Raw genomic sequence first — 13336 nt, 5'->3', positions numbered from 1 at the left:
ACACAAAATTAAACCCCAAATCCAGGACATCTGCTTTAAAATGTAAATTTCCCCCCCAAAAAGGACATGTCCGGGAATTCCCAGACATATGGAAACCAGAGCAGATTTGGGTGGGGGACTGGGACGGGCTAGGAGGGATGAGTTACATGAGTTGGTGCAATACTGGGTCACCTTATATGTTTAATGTGCTAAATTCTATTCTACAAACTGGAAATACATAAGTCTCCTTTCGTTATGACCAGGATATTTTAAGATGAAAACATCACACTGCTACAATCTCTTCACTTGAAGTACACATTCACATTTAGGTCTTAAAAAAAAAAGCAAGTTTCCTATTAGATAGCTGTACTGCAGATTATCCATTTGTCGATGAAAGAAAAAGACAAACTGACTAGCAATTTTAATAACCACTCAAAAACAAAGCATCTTCAGAAACTTGATCTGAATGGCCTTTGCAAAGTTTGCGAAGTATACTTCAACTCAAGTAGTAACATTAGTTTCTGGAGAACTTTACTACCTTAGAGCCAACATGGATTCAGTCATGACAAGGTACCTACTTACTGTTTATTTGTATCAATAATGAAGTTAATTTTATCTCCGGTTTCCAGCTGTACATTTCCTTCAACATCTTCTGGGGTATAAGTTAAGTAGAACACTTCCTGTGAATTAAAATTTGATATCATTAATATTTTGCTATGAGTAGAGAAATTTATAAAGTCCTGGTTAGTTTAAACTTCTGCGTTTCAGAACTTGGGAAGTGTGCAGAATATTTGACGTTTTATTAGCATTTTATGAAACTAAAAAATAGTCACAGTGAAGACTTTAGTAAACAGTTAACTTTTCTGCTTCATTTTAACTAGCCATATAATTCTAGACTGAAGTTGTGAAAATATTTCATAATTACAGTCAAAACATGAAGTCAGATGTTTTCTATTTCAATAAATAAGTTTTTAGCAATTTAAATTTTAACTTTTTAAAGCAAGTACAGTTTTTTCACTGTCTACTCTGGCAAGTATTTTAGTTTAAATCATATTGGAGGATCAGTCAAAAAGTTTAAGTAAATACATAAGTTTTACCCCATTACGTTCGTAGCATACACTCCCTGTTGGACTCTGACCCGGGGCAGCTGGAGACTTACTCTCTAAGTTGTGAGGAACAGCACACACAACCTACCAGTCAAAAAAAAATCCATTGCTAATTATTTCCAGAGGCAGCATTATGCATCAGACTGTTAGTTTTCTATAATACACTTGGGGATGCACTTTACAGGTAACCCACAACAGTATGCCATGCTGCAAAGCTTATATCTTACAGTACTTTTGTTAACTGTAAGAATTGTTCTTGGTTAGGTAAAACCCCATTTTTTACGCGCTTGCCAAAACAAGTGGAAAAAATTAAATTTGAGAAAAATATTTCTATGCAACCAAGGAGAGGCATGCTACACTCAACTCTGCCCTTGTTTGTCTGACCACAGCAGATGCAAATCGCATGCATGGAAAAAGCTTATCATAGCCACTAACTTGTCCATTTATTCGCTCTTCAGGTAATGTTTCTGTTTTAATCTTCACCAGTTTAATAGCAATCGGTTTTCCAGTTCGCCGGTCAGAAGATACTTCAAATTCAACATCATCTGTAAAGCAATTGAAGTTTTATCAATGACACAGGACCGGTCTAGAAACACTTAACAGGAATAATTCGCAAGCACACCTTTACCTTTCCTCAGGCAATCCTCCCTGTCTCCAATACTACACAGCCTCAAAAGTAGTCTTAAATTTGCATTAAGCATGCAAATTTAAGACTGCTTTTGAGGATGTGTAATATTGGAGACAGAGAGGATTGCCTGAGGCTAGAACTCTCGAAAATTACAAAAAAACCCAATGAGTTGCTTGCATGTAAATGGTTCCCCTGGATCTCAGTCAGTGGCATTTATCTTGCACGTGCATGCTAAGATCAAAATAACAATTTAAAACATGACTGTATTCTCCTCGGTCAGTGACTCTGGCTCATGAACTCAGAGTAGGCAAAATGAGAGGCTCTTTCTGTACAGCATTCACAGCCCATTCTTCTAGTCCACTGGTTTCACAACTTTATGACACCGGAGGTATTTTCCACCACATTTCTAACATTTCTTCATCTACCAAAACAACTCTAAGTGTTATAAAAAACTAAAGCAAATTCTAGGGTCCCCAAAGGCATCTCGATGGCCACTGTGAGAGAAGAATAATTGATTAAATATGCCTTTGGTCTGATCCAGCAGGGTTCTTGAATTTTTAGGGCCATAATTACCTTGTGTGAGGCCACACAGATTGGGCCTCACTGTTGCTCTACCTTAAGGATACTGAATCTCTGTCCCTCTATATGTTGGATATCAACTCCCATCAGGCCCAGCCAGTTTGGCCAATGGTAATGGGTTATGCAAATTGTAGCTCAGTCGGACCTTGAGAGCCACAGGTGTTCCAGCCCTGCCAGAGAGAAACTGAGTGCATTCTAGAACACACACAACTGCCTCCTGTAACTACACAGTGCAATGGAAAATTTATTTATTTTACATAATTTGTATCACCCTCTTTCTTTCTGAGATCAGAGCAGTGTGCACTAAAAACCAATAGAAAACTCACACAGTAAAACTCACAGCAGCCCAAGCAAGAGCACAAATGTCTGATAAAACTTTTCTATTTAAGCTATCCTCCTAAAGACAGGCAGTTAAGTGTTGCCTGAGAGACAGAATTTTACAGGTGGTGGCCATCCCAGAAATGGCCCTCAAGGACTATTACTTTTTGAAATTTTTGAAGGGTCAGTGAGAAGGGCCTCTGTGAAAGACCTCAGCTCTTGGGCAGGATTATACAGAAGATAGTGGCCTTTATTATAGCCTGGCTCCAAACCATTTAGGGCTTTAGAAGTTAAAAACAGCACTTAACTGTACACAGGAAACAAATAGCCTGGCCATGCAGTTAGTAAATAAGGGGATTAACATGAGCCCTACATCCCACCCTGATAGCAGTCTGTAGTGGTGAGCAAACTTATCAGCCATTCTACTGAAGAACAAGAAAGAGCTTCCCAGAACACAGTATGGGAAACCAGTTTCTACGATACTCTACTCAATATAGCTTCATCATAGAAGCATCCATATAGTTAAGCCTATCTATCTGTCTATCTATCAATCAATCATTTATTTATTTATGACATTTCTATATTACTTACTTGCATTCCTAAGCAGTATACATAAAAACAATCCACAGAAAATAGGAAACTAAATCAAAAAATTATCATAAATTGAAACACAAGGCCTCACTTTGGCTCTCTCAACTAATGGTTGGTTTAACTACTATTGACTAGGCAGACACATCTCTAGTGTTAAGAGGTGCTAATCCTCATCACACATGTAAAGAGCCTCAGTTATGAACCCAGAGAATTCCACCAGATGAATTACCTCCCACTTTAAGCTCCTGTAGGTTGCCATTATACTGTGAACAGTGGAAGAACAGTCTAGCTTGCCGTTCTGAACACTGAATGAATCCATAGGAGGTCAGCAGTTTTTCAATAACCCCAGTTTCACGCAGTCCTGCAGAAGTACCATTGGGGTACCCGTTGTGTCCATTGTTATGGAGAAGGTTTGGATCAAAGCTCATCTGAAAGCAAAAGATAACTTGTGAAATCCTCCCAAAGCAATTCCCATCACCTTTCATACTTAAGGGAACACAGAACACATATTGTGCATTAAAGAGCATCAGATAAGCAAGCAAGTTTCTGGCAGCTAAGGCACAGCTTGTGTACACTATTTGTCTAGCTGAGATCCATCAGTAACGAAACCACATTTACCTTGTAGGATTTATCTATATGCGGTTAATATAGCATTATATTTTCCCATTATATACAGAATAAAGTTAATACTTTATTCAAAATTAGTCATTAGTATAAACTTGCCTTTGCCAAAGAAGGCTACCAAGAAAGCAAAGACAAAAGCTTGCTAATCTTAAGGCAATTTCTATTAGCACCTACTCTACCCTTGTTGAACTGGAGGCCTAATATATTATGAACTTTCATAATTCTTTGCTGTACTCCTTCAGCTTAAATGCTCCTTCGCTATCCATAAATGCATTGGTTAATGCCAGAAAACAGGGAAAACTGCCCTGCTGAATTCTCACTAATCTTCTAGAAACACATAGATATAAATATGCTTTAAAAACAATTTTGCTATCTTAAGTTAAATCAAATCCAGAGATAAGTTAGTATTAGGGTATCATTTAACTTTTGCTGTTAGAAGAATCAGTGAACATATCATGCAAGTCAAAGGGCTCAAGGCAAGAAATTGCCAAAATCATGCATTTTGAGACCATGTATTTTACAGATATGTTGCAGTTTCCTGTGTATCTGTTTAAGAAAGCAAACCTAAAATTCCTGCAACTCCAAGGAGCCATTAAGTGTACAAAAGTTCCATGTGTAAGAAGCTCTAAACACAATAGTCTAACAGCACAGTTATAACCAAACAGATCCTTACTCATTATGCTGGAAATAATGCCATTTGCTGTCATCATTATTAATCAGAGTTGACCTACCCACCAAGGACAATGCCAGATTCTAAGCCCACATATAGCTTTTGGAGATCCATGTGGGCAATTCTCCTATGGACAATTACTTAGGAGCAAGGTCCACTGAACTCAGTGGGTTTTCTGAGTATAGGATTGGGCTGAAAGAGGCTTTGGTTTTTTGTCAACTAGTACAGGCACTAAGATAACATTATGAAATACAGAATAGTGGTCATTTCTCTTCTTGCAAAGAAAGAAGAACAGAAATCCCTTGTACACATGCCAACCAAAAAGCACTAAGATATACTGCAACTCATTTTTTGGCAACATAAGATGCAACAACTCCCTACTTAGAAATTAATGCATCTGGAGAAGGTGCTTGCTATAAACTGTTTCCTATTACAAGTGTGTCAAGTAGAATTTATATTATCTATGCCATCATTCTTTCGAATAATTAGGAAAATAAAGCTAAGTGGGCAAGATACATTCAATCAACTTATCAGAATGAATAAAATGAAGTTGCAACACATACACGCACATGACCAAGCTTTCATTAAGTTTCTGAAACAGATACAGGAAAGCACCTTTTAAGAACCCAGCAAGATTTCCAGCTGGTTCAAGTGGAATTTTATCCTTTAACCTGTTGAGGAGATTTAATATCAGTGAAGTTAGAAGTGAGAACATATACAGAGATGAGTTAACTGCAAAGGATCCCCATGCTAAGATTCCATGTCTGTCAAGTTGCCCTGACTTACAGATCTCTGATAAAGAGGGGTCCTCTTCTGTTTTTTAGACCCGGATGAAGTAGAAGATGAAGAGAAAGGTAAAGGATGAGAAGGAGGGGGAGCTGCAGGAGGGGGGAGAGGATCTGATGACACAGTATAATGGTTCTCCATCTCATACAGCTGTGATAACATAGTACACAGTATAACTAGTCAATAGTTAGCACATCTTTAAACACATCCAAGTAATTATCAAATTCCATTTCTCAAGAGAGCTGGAAGTCGAAAGCAATCAATCCAAATTTCTTTTTTAAAAATAGGATTACAGTATAAATAGTATTAGCAAGCACTATTTCTAGGTCAATTCCTCTCCAACAATGTTCTGATTTGCTCATACTACCAGAACTCTGACCAGCTCTTACACAAAAGTACTCACAAGAGAGAAGTGTCATTTGAAATAACTGAGTAATGAATTGAGCTAAGAGTTGGAACACGTTGCATGTTCTTGCACTGCAGCAAACAGTATGTCCAGATAGAATTATAATAACTTTTATATTTTCCCATTTGAAAGGGATAGAAGAACTGGCACTATTAATGAGACACAGAAAAACTGCTTGTTACATAGGTTCTAGAGAGTACATTCACAAAGTAACAATTCAAAAACTGGAATTTTACACAGATAACGCTATGTTATCTGTGCTCATTAACCCTAAGGGTTCAGGAGAAGTCTTTCTTTCCTTCTCATGATTTGGAGAAGAGAGACTAGTACCTGAATTTCAAGTAATGAGCACTTCAAAACTGGTCATTAACTAAATTTAGGACACCAGGAACATTGGCAGCAAGATAACAGCTGGTCTCAGTTCTCCTCAACCTTTATTTAATAAATTTAAGCAAACATCAACTGTATTGCACAGAGATGAACTGAAGTGAAATTGCTCCAGCAACAATTTACGGCCTCTATTCTACAGAGCATGTTGCACCAGTATTGTATTCATGAACAGTTGCTGGTTTACTGTTTACTATGTCAAATCCATAATGCAGGAAAGAAATTCCTACACTGATGTACAGTAGCAGTCATTTTCAGGGTTTTTAGGGCAATGAACAAGATATTTTAGAAGCTTTTTTTCTGGATTTTTTTCTTATTTTACGAATATTATTTGCCTTATAAAGTATCAGAATATTAGTCCATCTAGCTCAGTGCTACTGAATGTTATTTAAAACAAAAGTCTTTCTCAGCCCTGTTGAAAGGGCTTTTTAACTGAAGCTGCCAGGGATTGGCAGCCCTCAATTATTTTGAAATACGATCTTGAGGCTTGAGAATTTTTCCTAATTATGCTTTATGGCATCACAACTACTCTTCCATTTCATTACTGAATAATAAACAAGTCTTTAGAGGATTGAAGAGAGCCCCTTCCCCAGCATTTAACTATGTTAGACATGAGAACAAACACATTGTCTCTCAAGGACATAAACTTTTAAACTTAGTAGTTTGCTGCCAATCTTAAAGGCTTTTAGGGAGAACCCCTGAACAATTTCCATGCTAGTAAAGGCTGAGGATGGACATGTTTCAACTAACTAGCTATCAACCGTATTCCAGCTAGACATTGAGTTGTCACAGAAAAGAAAATTTGGCAGATGTATACTCTGCTCATTTTCAAAAAGGATCAAAATTTGAATCGACTACCTTTGGCCATTTGAAGGAAGCTTTGGATTTCTCTGTTTTGGGGTTTACCAGAGAAATAACAAAAGAAACCCAAAATTATCTAAGTATTAGGGTAGTTTTGATTTTAAACAGCTGGAGAGGTAACCAATTGCCCTGAAACAGGAACTAGGCCTGGTACAATGACCAATGAAAAGAATGGTTGGGAATGAGGGGTGAGTGTGAAATGATTTTCAAACTGAAACTGTCAAATTAAGAGTGTTTTAGCCTGCTCACTGCACTCTGGCAGGGTTATTGGATGCTTTGTTTAATAAGAGGTTCCAAAATGAGCAGACAATTCTGCTAGTAATCTGCAAACTGGCCACATTTTTTTTGCTCAAAGGAGGTTGTTGCATCACACCATCTGAGCTAGCTTGGCTTTACCCTTAAGAATATTGCTAGTATGGCAAAAGAACTTACTGATTGGCCATAAGGTGATAAATTCAGTCCGACTGGAGATGCATTGCCCAGGTTGGCACTAACGTATGCAGTAGGGGGAGAAGACGGCATGGAAAATTCAACAAATTCTTTCCAGGTGCTTGCCATATTTTTACGCCTGTTTCAACTTAATTTTATAATGCTGCATATAACAAAATCAAACAAGACAACCTTGTCAATGTATATCTGCCACTTATCCAGTGTCATAAAAAGCTGCCATTCTGGCAGCCTCCTAACATATTAAGACAAGAAGGGATTGATGTGCTAGTTAAGGAAGCATTTAATAGCTTTATTTTACCTCAAGAGGGGTTCTGAAATGGAGAGCAGAAGCTGGATGCTAACTGAACTCATGGTTACTATTAATTCAGCTGTCCTTATAGCAGACAATTAACATTTAAACCTATCAGCTTATGAAATGGAGACTCACTGACCGATTCTAGTAATTGGGAGAAGGATATGGAGAAAGTTTGAGATCCAGACTTATAGCATTAGAGTAAACTGATTTCAAAAGGGAGAAACTGGAAAATAGTAGCAGAAAGCTTAATGAAATAGCTACAATGATAAGATTGCATTCCACAGTTAGCTCAGCAAATATAACCAAATGGCAATACTGATGAACTCGAATCATTTAAAAACATAAGCACCACAGCCAGATGTTAGCTCTGCTTTTGATATTCTGACCAAATGAAGGCAGTCAGGATTTAAATAAAAGCATTATTTAAACTCATATCAAACAGTAGTTTTAATTCCAGTATCTATTACTGTTTTAACGAGTACATGCACCAACCTCGCAGTGATATTCTAATATTGCACTTTCAGTAGTATTCGCGAATTCTTCGTTTCAGCACACGTTTCAAAGTTTGAAGATTGCTATTGTTAAAAAAAAGAGATAGCAAGAGACAAGTGATCTATCAAGCTAATAAGGAATAACTGGTGCTGCACTGGGCAGTTTCAGCACAGCACTGAAGAAAACAAAGACTACTAGCAGCGTTGGGACGTGCTCTTTTGAAGCTGTTGAGTAGGCACAAACTTCTTGTTTCAGATCAAGTGTTGTGTCTTCAGTGTAAATTTTACTCTTCTTTGGTCTTGTTTTGTTGTTACGATGTGATGTGTTCCTTTCCTGATCTGAACTTGAAGCAGCAGTTTCAGGTGGTAAATTCTGTTCTGTTACACTTCATACTGGAGAGAAAACAAACAAATAAGAAGTCTATTATGCCACAACTTTTAGACATTTTGGACACTTAACAGATGTGATCCCAACCTTCTGAGCAGATCTTTCTCACAACTCCAAAGTTTTACTAATGCTTGAAGAAAGCTTCTACCTTTTTACTAAGCTCAAATGCTAAATTGCACTGAACATAACATCTGGTTAGAATCTCAGAAATTACTAGTAAATTCTAATGCTTATGTACTAATCAGGCCTTCTTAACCAGTTTCAATACGTTTATAAGCATGTATATGAGTTGTGAACATTTTCACAACTAGAATATAAACTCCTGTTGCTTCAGGAACAGAGATCAGAGACAAACACGAATCGCGACAGAGATGCAAAAGCATATGTGAAATGTCTATTTCTTTCCTAAATGAACTTTTACTTGCTTTCTAGGAAAGCAGTATGGTAATCTAAAAATGTTGATATTATCATGCTCTAACGTAAAAGTACAATAATTTGTAATATTTAAAGCTATTATATAATATCAACAACAAGCATTACTACGCAGGTAGCACAAAAAATTGCTGTAAACTGCTTGTCCAAACCAATCCCTGCAGTTTATCTGGGCCAATACCAAAGAACACTGCTAAAAGATTTAAGAGTTGAAACATGCAAGTATATTTTTGTTTTCATTTGTTTTTCATCCTGAGCCTGCCAGTTATAGCAGAAGACAAATGCAAAAGTTATATTTTAAGTTGTGTATTTGAATTTGTTTCCAATCCCAATGCACTAGGAAGAAACAGTACATTCCACACACACACACACCTGCCTGGGTGCTAAGAACCTCAGGTGTACACCTTCTCTCGGTTCCACCAACATGGTTGGTGGAGACACAAGAGAGCCTTTTCTGTGCCTGCTCCCATATTATGGGATTCCCACCCAAGAGAAGTTAGACTGGCTTCCTCTTCCGCTGGCAGGCCAGGACCTTCCTATTCAAACAGGACTTTGAAAACTAAGGTGCAGACAATACTGACCACTGGGCCACTGCCATGGCAAACTGTATTTTACTGCTGGTCTTAATGAGTGTGTTTTTTTAAAAACCAAACCACACAATTCTTAATTGGTTTTTAAACAAATACAATAACCATTAAACACTTATCCAGCAGTAATCTATTAGTGTTTGTTTCATTCATTGTCTCTAGACATATGTTTTGGTGTATTCTAACTATGGTTTTTAACTAGCTTTTATTACTTTGTCTTTTATAATACACTAATAATAAATAATCAATAGCATCTATGTAATGTATTTTCTCATTAATGAAGGGGCTACATATTTCTTTTCCTATATGATAGAGTCAGGATACAGTAACGGATAGATAAATCTGGCCCTAGTGATAATTTCTTCCAGCATCCAAACTTCACTGGACATGGAATGCAGAATGATGCTGTGCAACAGCTGAGCCAGCTAACATAAAGGGAAGGAGAGTGAAAAGGGATTGTGATCTTGAGAGGGGAATGAGCAGGAAGAGCTAGAGAACATGAGTAAATAGTTGTTTAAAAAAACCAAAAACCCCAAATCTTTGTTTTTATACTTCTGTAGTCTTTCCTAACCCACAATGTTTTGGGGAAAGACAACATATCATGGAGGAAAGACAACATCTCTTGAATAGTAAGTGTTTCCATATATTATTGTTGCTGTACAGTTAGCACAGTTAAAAACAGACCAAGAAACTTAGTAAGGCAAAAAAGGAACATCCCAAATCTCTCCTAGCCAATCAAAGTAGGAAGGTCAGCATGCAGGATAAGAAAATTGAACATTTTTGTAAGAATAGAACCAGCTTAGCTTAGCTGGTGTAATCTAGAATGCTGTTATGCTGTACTACTAAAACAAAGTTATTACTTCAATATAAGCATGCTTAAGAGTGCCCATTCCACTGAATGTAGTCTTAATTCCTATGCATATTTTACACAGAACTCCCAAGCTCAGAAGGGCTTGCTTCTAAATCAGTTTAAACCTAACTATTCCCTGTACTTGGTGGCAAAATATGTTGATCCTCCCATGTTGTGAAGCATTGGACTGTAGTTCAGTGAAATCAGTAGTGTGCATGTCTGTGCTTTAAATTCTTTACTTTTCAGCTCAGCTGCTATAAATACTCCTCCCAATGGCAAACACCCAGTGCAGCTGCCAAGCCTCCAATGCAGCAGACTCTGGGATAACACATAAATCCACAAAGGATTAGCTCAAGTTAGGCACAGTAAAAAGCAAGTTCAATTGTATTCCCCCCTTATGACTTAAGTGATCTTTGTTTTTTTGTACTTTGTTGACATGAGTCAAGTTTTCTGTACATTGTCTACACAGCTGATGTAAGCTGTGGCAGCCATATTTAGATTGCAACACTAACAAGGCATTGCTACATGTTTCCAGAGACATCTACCAAAGAGTTTTGTCTTTGAAAACATTGTTTGGTATCAGCTAAATATAATATTGGTAATCAAGATCAGAAGAATCCACATGCAATTAAGAGATAGCAGTAATTAAAGGAAATTATACAGGAGGCTGAATGCAATCCTAAACGTAATTTTTGAGTGTTCAATCCTATTGAACAGACATGTATGGGTTTCAGCTGTAACCATGCATATATACTTAGGATAAAGGACCACCAAATTTAGTGGGTTTACTCCCAAGAGAGAGAGAGTGTGTGTGTGTGTGTATATATATATATATGCACACACACAGGAGTGCATTGCAATTCAATATCGCTTTTATTCAGTATTGTTATATACCCCTTTCCCACTGAGTAAATCAGCAAATAGTAATCGTTTGGAGACAAAGTCACCAGCAAATCAAAGGCATCAATAGAATTAAGAAGGCTTTATTCTTAAAGGGGGCTTACGGATCAGACTGCACCCATATTTAAAGCTTATAACCTAAAGGGCGAATATGTTGGTTAGGCAGCATGTAATAATAATTGAAGAAAGCCTCAAAATATTTCTGAGAGATTTGAATGCGCGATTACAATGGCTTTATAGTTCTATATTGCAGCAAATGAATTGAATTGCCTAGTTGTAAGGTTAGCACTCAAAACGGATTTCTGACGCCCGCAGAGCGGTGCCAGACAATCGTCTGTTTCCTCAGCTTCGTTACCGCTGTCCACATGAGCGAAAGGAGCTACGGGTGGCCATTCCACCCTGTGCCGCAGCATCACATTAAAGAAAGCCACAGCACATGGCACTGAGGCAGCAAGATGGTGGCTCCTACTACTGAGGGGCGATCTAACGCTTGCGGGGCGGGGGTCCGCATCCGAAAAGGAAAGGATGCGGAAACCCAAAGCCCCAGCCCTGCTGCGCCTGGGGGCGAGCCAAGGCCGGAACCCAGCCCTGGGCGCCCCTCCGGCCGGTTACACCGACGGGCACGTTCTTCCCCTCAGGCGCCTGGGGCGTGTCCACTATCTGCCCCTCTCTCGAGGCTGGGGCGCGGTGGGGGTAGAGCGAGGGAGAGAAGGAAAATGGCGACCGCTCCCCCTCACACAAAGGAAGATTGACCTCCTCTTCCCCTCCCCGCACCCGCACGCTGCATGCCGGGAGAGGTAGTTCCCGTCTCCCACTCCGCTCCGCCGAAGACGAGGTGCCAGGACTCCACCCCCCAGAAGGCCCAGTGGCCGCGCAGCTTACAGCCGCCGCGCCGGGAGTTGGAGTGCTTTCCATCGCCGCGGCCGCCCAGAGCACCGCGCCCCTGAACTCCAAGCCCCAGCGGCCCCTGCGAGGGGAGGCCAGTCGCGCGGTGCACATTGGGAGCCGTAGTGATGTCGGGGTTCGGGCCCACCAGTCCGCTCCCTTTCCCTCCCTCTCTTTAGGCCCCTGCCTGGAGACAAACGGAAGCTGGGGAGAGAAGAGAGCGAGGGAGCCCGCTCGGCCCAGCAAGGTTCCCTTTCTCTCGCTTCTCCCTCCCTTCCCGCCCCCCCCCCGCCTCTTTGCGCCCGTCTGTCAAACGAGCAGGGCACACGGCGGGTGGGGGAGGGGTTCCCCCCGCGCTAGACCGTTGGTCCCTGGGACAGAGTGACAGGCGACATTCCAAGCCCCCTCGGCTCTCCCTGCCCGCCACCGTCAAGGTCGCGCCGGGCGGGCAGAGGAGGTTGCCGGCCTCCCGGCAGGGACAACCCCACTTACCCCAACAGCTCAGCGCCCCCGCTCCAGCGCCGCCATGAGCAGCACGGCACAGCACGTAGGAATAAATCCCGGCTTCTCGCGAGACTCGCGGGCAGAGAGGAGGGCGGTTCCGCGCGTGCGCAGCAAGGCCGGGCGGGGGGGTGGAAGCGGGAGCTCAGGCTCTAAGGGAGGCTTCGGGATAAGTAGCCGCGCAAAAGCGCATGCGCGCCTTTGCTCTCTGTTTACTTATTGGCCGCCTTTCGGGGCAGCCGCTGCTTAAAGGGACGCCCTGCGATATTGAGATGCACGAATTGCATCTTTATTGCAAAATGTGAAAAGATGGGTGTATGTGTAACAAAGGTCATGAGAACCATGGGCCCGGCAAACGGAAGGCGCCTAATCAAACCAGCACAATGACACAGTAACACTACAAACCCACCGCAGAAGGATGTGAACTGCCCAGTTGTTTTAGAGTAGGGACGGAAAACCTATGACCCTCCAGATGTTGCTGGACTGGACTCCCAGTTCCCATCATCCCTCACGCAAGAGCCGGTCTAGCCCAGCATCCTGTTCCAATATTGGCTAATCAGATGCCTATGGCTATTAGCCCCATTGCCAGGATGTCTATAGGCATATGGCTGGCTGCTAGCAC

At 40.5% G+C, this 13336-nt stretch overlaps 1 protein-coding gene across 21 annotated transcripts in view; it reads right to left on the bottom strand.

The window, feature by feature from the left end:
• CSDE1 (cold shock domain containing E1) overlaps positions 1-12905 on the bottom strand; it is a 28430-nt gene extending 15525 nt beyond the window's left edge. Inside the window, exons 1-8 of one of the 21 annotated variants that reach the window (XM_083444301.1) lie at positions 12706-12905; positions 8173-8564; positions 7368-7527; positions 5282-5431; positions 3431-3629; positions 1521-1630; positions 1077-1169; positions 562-659 (exon numbers count right to left, since the gene is read on the bottom strand). In XM_083444301.1, the coding sequence (XP_083300427.1) occupies positions 562-659; positions 1077-1169; positions 1521-1630; positions 3431-3629; positions 5282-5431; positions 7368-7493 (776 nt within the window). In that variant the 5' untranslated portion in view covers positions 7494-7527; positions 8173-8564; positions 12706-12905. Of the gene's footprint in view, positions 1-561; positions 660-1076; positions 1170-1520; positions 1631-3430; positions 3630-5281; positions 5432-7367; positions 7528-8172; positions 8565-12210; positions 12468-12705 lie in introns of those variants that run through there. The other 20 variants (XM_083444305.1, XM_083444316.1, XM_083444312.1 and 17 more) reach the window with 20 other exon arrangements.
• Positions 12906-13336: the final 431 nt, after the last annotated feature.

Source organism: Podarcis tiliguerta, assembly GCF_965153285.1.
Source record: "Podarcis tiliguerta genome assembly, chromosome: 6".
Classification (NCBI taxonomy): Eukaryota; Metazoa; Chordata; class Lepidosauria; order Squamata; family Lacertidae; genus Podarcis; species Podarcis tiliguerta.
This window is presented reverse-complemented; position numbering and strand designations above follow the sequence as displayed.